Source organism: Felis catus, chromosome A1 (genome assembly GCF_018350175.1).
Source record: "Felis catus isolate Fca126 chromosome A1, F.catus_Fca126_mat1.0, whole genome shotgun sequence".
Taxonomy (NCBI): Eukaryota; Metazoa; Chordata; class Mammalia; order Carnivora; family Felidae; genus Felis; species Felis catus.
The window spans coordinates 68,537,917-68,547,575 of record NC_058368.1 but is presented as its reverse complement, the minus strand read 5'-3'; the positions used below and the strand labels follow the sequence as shown (position 1 = coordinate 68,547,575).

At 42.8% G+C, this 9,659-nt stretch overlaps 1 protein-coding gene across 1 annotated transcript; it reads left to right on the top strand.

Annotated features, from left to right (window-relative positions):
- The first annotated feature begins 1,927 nt into the window (after positions 1 to 1,927).
- Positions 1,928 to 4,498, top strand: OXGR1 (oxoglutarate receptor 1). Its single transcript, XM_023252451.2, has one exon. The coding sequence runs from the start codon at positions 2,415 to 2,417 to the stop codon at positions 3,429 to 3,431; it is 1,017 nt and encodes a 338-aa protein (XP_023108219.2). The 5' UTR covers positions 1,928 to 2,414; the 3' UTR covers positions 3,432 to 4,498.
- Positions 4,499 to 9,659: the final 5,161 nt, after the last annotated feature.

Sequence of the window (9,659 nt, the reverse complement as noted above, 5' to 3'; positions counted from 1 at the left end):
CTGTCATACACGGTCCCAGGGAGCACTGGCGTCTCCCCTGGAGGATCCTAACAGCTGCCCAGTGGCATGCTTCACATCCCGAGGCTAGTCTTTCCCCAATTCGTATGGAATAGAAGTCATAAATGTTTAAGGCCATCCTGATCTGCACCCTAAGTGAGATCCGGAAGAGTATATTCAAGGCCAATGAACTGGGGAGGAGTCTACTAGTTTCGATTAGTTAAGCTGGGCCAGTCTGAAATCTACCTCTTTGCTGCACTGGGGGAAGCTTGAAAGTGTCGATTTTAGTATCAGATAATAGTAATAATGACGGCAGACGATGATATAGCACGTATATCTTTCAAAACACATACATAAAGTATGTTTCAAAATATACTTAACTCATTTAACCTCTCTCAACCCAAAGAGGTGGGTGCCGTTATTGTTGACAGGTTAGCCCTGGATCACACAATTTAGGATGTTTGATATACTTAGCCCATCTGGGATACAGTCTAATTCAACCTTGTTATTTTAGAGCATTTATTTGCCTCTTGCCTACTCACTGTGAGAGGCATCCCAGCTCTGCAGACTGACTGCCCTAGTCTGCATCTTATGGCTCACTACTAACTAGCAGTGTGACCTTGAGCAACTCATTGTCTTCTTGGTGCCTCAGTTTCCTCTGTAAAATGGGCATGATCACAGAACTACCTTGCCAGACTGCTGGGAGGATAAAATGAATGCATACTAGAGTAGTAGTGCTTTGTACCCAGGACGCGCTATTATTTTTATTATCAGCTATTATTTTCTTTCCAGTTTCATCTCCCACTGGTCCTTAATATAGCAGCCATGCTGAGCAGAGCTCCCTTGAATATCTCCCTCTGTCATATCTCAGTGCCTTTGCACATGCTATTCCTTTTGCCTAGAATGCCTTTCCCTTCCTCTCGCTACTTTCTGCTTAAATGTTCCTTCCTAATGACCTTGCTTCGTGCCCTCCCCTGTTCTCCAGGCAACTGTTCCCTTCCTTCTCATGCCATTCATCTATCAAAGGACTTAGTGATTAACAACTACCCAACATTTATTGAGCACTTATTATGTGCCCAATAGTGTTCCAAGTGTTTTTCCAGCCTTTTTAAAAAAATATATTGACAGCTCCATGTGGTAGGGTTACATTTCGTCAAAATTATGTCCATGTCTATCTCCCCCAGTAGACTGTGATAGTGGCTTGTACATCTGTGTGTGTTATTCATTTTGTATCTCTAGGAGCTGGCAGAGTGCCTAATTAATACACAGTGGGCACTCCGTAAATGTGTAAGTGGATACATTTTACCAACATCTATTTACATCTGAATAATAAGCTAATTGTAAGTGATTCTTCTTTTAAATAATCTTCATGCTTTTCTCGTTGCAGAAATTCACTGTCAAAATTTTAGAAAACCCTGATAAGTAAGAAGAAGGAAATTAAAACGCCACTGCTCCCAGCCCTGGAGAGCTTCAGCAACGTGCTTAGGGACACACAAGTGTTCTCAATAGCCAAACTGAGAATCAAGGTCAGGCAGGCTGGCGACAGAGCGCAAAGCTTTAACGCTGCATGAATCTGCTCTTCCTTCTCCCCTGGCAAACACACACACACACACACACCCTCCCGTGAACAAATTATATTAGCTATTAAAATAGGTTGGAAGAGCCGACATTGGAAAATGAAATCTACCGTATGTATGATGGTGCAAGATGTGAAATCTACATTTAAAAAACGGGCAGTATTCTGTCTTTTTATGCCTTCACACTTCCTGTTCCATCACGTACGTGGGGGAATCTGTACTGGGAGGCAGCGTAGTGAGGGAAGCTAGAATCGAGGATGGCCTCTAAATCAGAGAGACACAGGTTCGAGCCCCGGCTGTGCCACCAGGTGCCTTCCAGGGACGTGTTGCAAAACCTCCCTCAGTCTTTATTTCTCCTGTAAAATAGAGATAATAAGAAACACTTCACAGCATCTTGTGAAGTTTAGAGGTTACGTGATGGTGAAGTGCCTTGCGCTTGATTAATGGTAGGTCTTGTTAAGTCTCTAATGGTGACATTCTGTGGCTTCCCCAAACAGCAACCTTGCCAACTTGATGTCCACTGCCGCTACATGCATTTGTTTATTTGCAATCCTTCGTTTTCATTCTGGTGGTAACTTAACTTTCATATTATTATTAGATGCCTTGCCTCACAATCGTTTTCTTAGAAATTCAATCTCTTCTCCACAGGGTCTCTTTGAGATTAAAGAGAAAGAAGTGGCACATTTAGGATCTGAGAGCAATTTTCATTTAAAAGAAGATCATTGTTTTCATTACCCTATCATTAATGTTTTCTGTTTTCCTTTATCAGGGAGTTAGTTTGAAGTGATTTGTGTTGCCAAACCGAACGCTTGTTTTCCTGCAAGATGAAAGGAGACAGCCATGAATGAGCCACTGGACAGTTTTGCAAATGCTTCTTCCGACTTCCCCGATTTTGCAGCGCCTTTTGGAAATTGCACTGATGAAAAAATCCCACTCAAGAGGCACTACCTCCCTGTAACATATAGCATCATCTTCCTGGTGGGCTTTCCAGGGAATGCAGTAGCGATTTCCACTTACATTTTCAAAATGCGGCCGTGGAAAGGCAGCACCATCATTATGCTGAACCTGGCCTGCACAGACCTGCTGTATCTAACCAGCTTCCCTTTCCTGATTCACTACTATGCCAGCGGCGAAAACTGGATCTTTGGGGATTTCATGTGCAAGTTCATCCGCTTCGGCTTCCATTTCAACCTGTACAGCAGCATCCTCTTCCTCACCTGTTACAGCATCTTCCGATACTTCGTGATCATTCACCCCATGAGCTGCTTTTCCTTTCACAAGACTCGATGGGCCGTGGTGGCCTGTGCTGTGGTGTGGATCATTTCCCTGGTGGCCGTCATTCCCATGACCTTCCTGATCACATCAACCACCGGGCCCAATAGATCGGCCTGCCTTGACCTCACCAGTTCGGATGACCTCGCCACTATCAAATGGTACAATCTAGTTTTGACTGCAACTACTTTCTGCCTTCCCCTGGTGATAGTGACACTGTGCTATACAATGATTATCTGCACCCTAACCCAAGGACCTCAGAATCACAGCTGCCTTAAGCAGAAAGCTAGAAGGCTAACCATTCTGCTACTCCTCGTGTTTTACATATGTTTTTTACCCTTCCACATCTTGAGGGTCATTCGGATCGAATCTCGACTGCTTTCAATCAGCTGCCCCATCGAGAATCAGATCCATGAAGCGTACATCGTTTCTAGGCCGTTAGCCGCCCTGAACACCTTCGGTAACCTGTTACTGTATGTGGTGGTCAGTGACAACTTCCAGCAGGCCCTCTGCTCGATGGTGAGATGCAAAGCCAGTGGGGACCTGGAACAAGCAAAACAAATCAGTTACTCAAACAACCCTTGACATACTTCATTTAGTCAACCAAGAAGAAAAGCCTGCTGATATTTTAACTTCTAAGTCCAGAACGGCTCCCTCAGTGGCTCTCAGGAAATATTGTATGTTCAGGTAATCACGTGCCAAAGCCAGGACGGGGCTACCGGGAGTTCTTGGTAACCCATTTATTGAGATCTTCCCTAGGGTAGAGGTAAGAATGGGATACATGCGTATCAGCAGAAGATTCACATGTAGAATCCAAACTATTAGAAATCAGGGACATCTTGCGAAACATCTAGTCTTGGGGCACCCGCATGGCTCAGTTGGCTAAGCCTCCAAATCTTGATTTCGATTCAGGTCATGATCTCGAAGTTCATGAGTTCGAGCCCCTCACTGGGGCCTGCACTGGCACTGAGGAGCCTGCTTGGGATTCTCTCTCACCCTTTCTCTCTCTGTCCTCCTCAGCTCTCCCTTTCTCTCTCCTCTCTCTCAAAACAAAAAAATAGATAAACTTAAAAAAAAGAAAAACATGCCCTAGATCTGTCAGGAAGTTAGTGCCAAGATTGGAGAAAACCAAGCTACTCACTCATGGTTTCATGCCCCCTTCATACTGGGGCCTGTTTGTGTTGAACCCCCAGACTATCCAAGGCATTATTTATCTCTTTTTCAGTATTCTTTTTGTTTTCATTTCATAGCTTTAAAACTTACTCTTTCAAACTTTGCTTTGAGGCCATTAAACTGCGTTTCTCACAAGGCTTTAGTCAAGTAGATTCAAGGTGGTCAGTACAATTCACCTGAGACACCCCAAAGATGTCAGTGCAAATAGCAACATATGTGGGTCATTATGTCTGTATTGTTGTAGGTCGTTTTAAAAGTTGCTGCTGAGTTTATAAAAATGATCAACTAATACTAGTTATTATCACCACATCCTGGGGAAGGAGGAGCCACTTCTTGGGGAAACAGAAGTCCTTTTAAATACCTTGTATATAGGGGCGACTGGGTGGCTCAATCGGTTGGGTGTCCAACTTCGGCTCAGGTCATGGTCTCACTGTTCGTGGGTTCGAGCCCCGCGTCGGGCTCTATGCTGACCACTTGGAGACTGGAATCTGCTTCGGATTCTGTGTCTCCCCCTCTCTCTGCCCCTCCCATGCTCATGCTCTGTCTCTCTCTGTCTCTCAATAATGAATAAATGTTAAAAATTTTTTTTAAATATCGTGTATATATTGGATGTTAAGTAAAATCTAACGTCGTCATGATTTCTGTGGAAAACGATTCTCGGAAACACCGATTCCCTTTAGATAACGTTCTCTTTTGTGACTCTCTTGAAAATATGTTATCTATTTATTTTAACAGCTAAAGCTATTTTTGATTTATGTGTGTGCCTAATTATCACAATATAAGTTGAAATAATTTGAGAAAAATGCTCAGTCTGGACATTTAAAACCTTAGTAAATGTGTCGATACAATTAATAAACTAATTTATAAATTTTTTTATGTTTGCTTTTGAGAGAGAGACAGAGCGTGAGCAGGGGAGGGGCAGAGAAAGAGAGGGAGACACAGAATCTGAAGCAGGCTCCAGGTTCCGAGCTGTCAGCACAGAGCCCGACGCAGGGCTCGAACTCACAAACCGCGAGATTGTGACCTGAGCCAAAGTCGGATGCTTAAGCAACTGAGCCACCCAAGTGCCCCAATAAACTAATTTAAAGACACTGGATAAATACTGAATAAGCTGGTAGTATTTTTCTGTGAAAGTGCAGCTTTACCACCATTATATATATTTACATGAAGCTTACGTTCTCCATGTGTAGAGAGCAAAACTGTTTGTGACTTTCAGGTTCTTCTAGAACATTACATCTGACTTAGACCTAAGTAAAGATGTGCTCCGGGAGCCTCTGCCAGGCTTGCAGGGGGAAGAAGGAGGCAGGCCGAAGGCTCCGCACATGGATGTTTCTGGATGATGGCACTGTCTCCACCACCCACCTTCTGAGCCATCGTCTCCAGGGCCTTTCCAGAGCATAAGGAACGAGCTGTTTGACTGGAGGGCTTGACTTCCTCATGCACGTTGGCTGCACAGCATGAAACAGCATTCAGAGGCCCGTTGGGAACCTGAAGGCCGGGTAGCTCTCCTTCCCATCTACCCAGTGTCCTGCCCTCACCAAAGTGTGGACAGGTCAGCCTCTGTACCACAGCTGTTGTTATTCTAGCCCGGGATGCAAACCCCTTTCTGTCTCTATTCTTTCTTATTTCAAAGATTTTACCCACCAGAAAAAAAGCCACCCGAATCTCCTTTATGTCTGTCTCAACTGTCTCTGTAGAATCTTTTTTATCCTTTTCCTTCTTCCCACAAATGTACAGAACAGTAAATCATTTCTCCTTCTGATTTCAATTCTTCTGCTGTGTCTTTGGTCCTTACTCTGCTGTCTTAGGGATTTTACTCTGCCACTGAATCCCATTTTCTCAAATTTTTAACATTTCTATTACCTTGGATAACCGACCTTAGTTTGGGAACATGCATAATATTCCTTTATCCTCAAAATACCTTCGCTCACTCAGCTGTGTTATTCTTTTATTGGCCCTGCTCCCTGCAGGTATGGGTCAGGTGCAGATGACAGTCTGTCCTCCAGGGTTCTGCTGATAGAATATAATCGCAAAGATCCGAGCTAAATTAGACTCAAAGGGTCAGTCTTATTTTCCAAAGTAAAGAGTTCTGGGCTAATTGTGTTTGGAACTGAGGCCAAAAGAAGAGATTGATGATACTCCCAAGACTAGAATAGGACCCGAATGACCTTGTCTCATAGTTGTAGGCCAAGAAAGTACGGGGACAAAAGAGCAGAGCTCTGACTGTCTGCCAGAGAGGGAGCTGCTGGGTCTTCTCACCATATGAGGAATCTAAGTTCAAGTCAGGCCCAATGTGCTTGAGTGCAGGGAATCTAGAAAAAACTGTTCCAAACTTTAGCGACGCAGTAGCCCCTCCACTTTGTTTTTAACTGTCTATCATAGAATTTTTTAAAAAATGTTTTCTTTTTAACTTTTATTTTAGAGAGAGAGAGTGTGAGCGGGGGAAAGGGACAGAGGGAGAGAGAGAGTGCGCAAGAGAGCATCTCAAGCAGACTCCATGCTCAGCATGGATCCTGACATGGGGCTCAACCCCCCGGCCCTGGGATCATGACCTGAGCCGAAATCAAGATTCAGACGCTCAACCGACTGAACCACCCAGGAGCCCCTATCATGGAAATTTAAATGGTCAAAGAAGTAGAAAAAGTAACAAAATGACCTCCCATATCCATGACTGAATGTCACCAGTAACCAACATCCTGCCATTCTTGTTTCATCCATTCCCCCCACCCTTTTGTTTTTTTTTGCTAGAATATTTAAAAGCAAATCCTAGGAGACATAGCAGTTTCACCTATAAATGCTTCAACATTGATCTCTTTCAAAAAGCAGAAAACCAAACAAAATAAAAAATTATTTCTTAATATTATCTAATATCCAATCCTTATTTTCCTTCCCTTGGTTACCCCAAACATGTCTTCATACGGTTGGCTTTTTCAAATTAGGGTCCAGGCAAGGTCTATGCGCTACATGTGGTTGATAGGTCTATCAAATTTCTGTTCATCTATTAGAGTTCCCCTTTCCTTTATTTATTGTCATCTATTTACTGAAGGGATTGAGTCATTTGCACTGTGGAATCTTCCTCATTGCGTTTTAATTCCGTTCGGCTGTTTGTCATGTGGCTCCATGCCCTGCATTTGGTGTAAGTTAGAAAGGAGAACTGGAGGTTAGATTAGATGTAGATTCTTTTCTCCCATCCTCGCTCCCTCCCTCCTCTCCCTTTCTTTCCCTCCCTCCCTCTTTCCCTGCCTCCTCTCCTTCCTCCTTTGTTTTCTTTTCACAGAAACAGGACTCCACCTCAGGAGGTATAGGGCCTGACTGCTCTCCATTTAACGATTGAGCAGGGGTTTCAGGATGTATCGGCCTGATCCTTGTATCATAAAGATACAACTTCCTTTGCCCTTCATAGTTTTTCCGTCATTACTTATTGTCTGGACCCACTAAGGTGTTCACAGTGGTGACTTTTAAAAGTCTAACACCCTTCTGGTTTCATTTGTTAAGACTTCTCTGTAAAGATCTTTAACCCATCAACTGTCTCTTCCCCTGCTACTCTGAGCACAGACCCACCGATTACATTTAGCTCCTCCTCCTCCTTTGGGAAGGCATGAAAAGACAGAGTGTAAGTACTGGCAGAGTATCCTTTCTGGATGGGCCAAATTTTTGTTCTTTAACTCTTCAGGGTTAACGGCCATGCCTGTGACCCACAGGGTTAGAGCTGCAGCCTTGGGGAACGAGCTGGCCTTGTTGCGCCATGCTTCTACAAACCCACCTTAGTGCCTCTGTGTATCTTCTTGGACTACGGCAGGGCATTTTCACTTTCCCCTAGAGAGTTCTGAGAAGAGGGAGAACAAGGCATTAATAATGACAAGGCCACGTAGCACTTGAGGCTAAATGCTCACTTCCTGTGCTAATTTCATCCTTAAATTCCACCCAGAGAACACCGTTCAATCCAATCTACCTGATACTATACAATGAGTCCAGATGATATCAGATGATACAAGGCCAGCAAGGCAGAAATCCCTGAAGGGTGAGAGCCCTGTTCATTACTGAGTTCCTGGGAAGAAACTACATTTGTTATGCACATTGATCTGTCTTCTTTCAATTCTATTTCCTTTCCTGCACTTTCTTCTGAATATTCTCTATTTATCTTTCATTAATCCTGGCTTGTACTATAGATAATTTGCTATGAAACTCATGCATCGAATTCCTGATTTCAGATATTGTATTTTTTTTTTAAATTTATACAATGTACTTTTGGTTCTCTTTATTCTACCACTTCTGTGAAGTAGTTTTTGTTGTTGTTGTTGTTGTTGTTGTTTTTGTCTTTTGATCTGTTTTGTCCCTTTCCCTATATTTTCTAGAACTGAATAATCAGTTATTTTAAAGTCCCAATCTATTTGCTCCAATGTCATATTACCATTGGGTCTGCTTCTCTTGTCTGCCATTTTGCCTGTGTTTATGGGTCATGGGATCCTGTCTCCTTGAATGTCTATTAGTTTTTGCTTGACTGATAAAAATTGCCCATAAGAGAATCAAAGGGACTCCCCTGAGAGGTTTTTATTTCAGTTATTTAACTTTTTGATTATAAAGCTTTTATTTAATTCCACTTCTGAAATTTCCTCTCACTCACTAAATAAGTCATTTTCTTTTAACTCTTCAAGCATATTTACACAGCTCCTTTATTATCTTTGTCTATTAAATCTAGCAGGACTGGCTGTCTTGCCTTACTTCTGGTGGCTCCAGAAGGAAGCCATTTCCTGGCGTTTTCCAGGTTCTAGAAGCCACCTCATTCCTTGGCTGATGGCTGCTCCTTCCATCTTCAAAGCCAACATCTTCAATTCTCTCTGATTTGTGCTTCTAGGTGACTATCTCCTTCTTCTCCTACTTCTGATTCTCCTACTTCTTTTTATTGTATCTCTTGCAGTTCCCTTGGGCCCACCTGGGTAACTCAGGATAATCTCTTCATCTCAAAATCCATAATTGAATCACACCCTCAAATCCCTTTTCCTGTGTAATGTAGGATATTTACAGGTTCCTGGGATTAGGACAAGGACATTTTTGGAAGGCTGTTACACAGCTGACCACAGTGGTTTCTTAAAGAGCAACTGACTCAAGTAACAATAATAACAATGTAAAGTGACCTTGAGGCTGGTTTCTGATTGCTTTTTTTTTTTTTTCTTGGCTGTGAGACACATCTTTCTGTTTTTCATGTGTAATCATTTTTTACTGAATACGGGATACTGTGAGTACATCATTGTAGAGATTCTAGATTCTATTATTGTCCTCTGAAGATTGGTGACTTTTCTCTAGCAGACACAGCATTTACTTGCTAATCACTTTAAAATTATGTTGACTCGGTTCTACAAATTTTTAAAGAACAGATTTGTGAAAAGTCCACGATGTTTTCCATACCCTTCTAACACAGCAGGACCCAAATGCCAAACTCTGTTTCTCCTTTGGTCTTGTCCAGACTTGGCTTTAGGCTTTTTTTTGTCAAAGCATGTCTAGAATAGACCTTACTCTGGGGCATGGTCTTTACAGCTAAGACACAGCTTTCTGCCGTCTCAGCAAGATGCGTTAATGGAGTGTTAGTGAGATTTTTCTTCCCTGGTTGGGCCAGACGCCCTCGCACTGCTTGACCACTGG

Bases quoted from the DNA above. Each gene is read 5' to 3' on its own strand.
- OXGR1 (XM_023252451.2), top strand. From the start codon at position 2,415: ATGAATGAGCCACTGGACAGTTTTGCAAATGCTTCTTCCGACTTCCCC.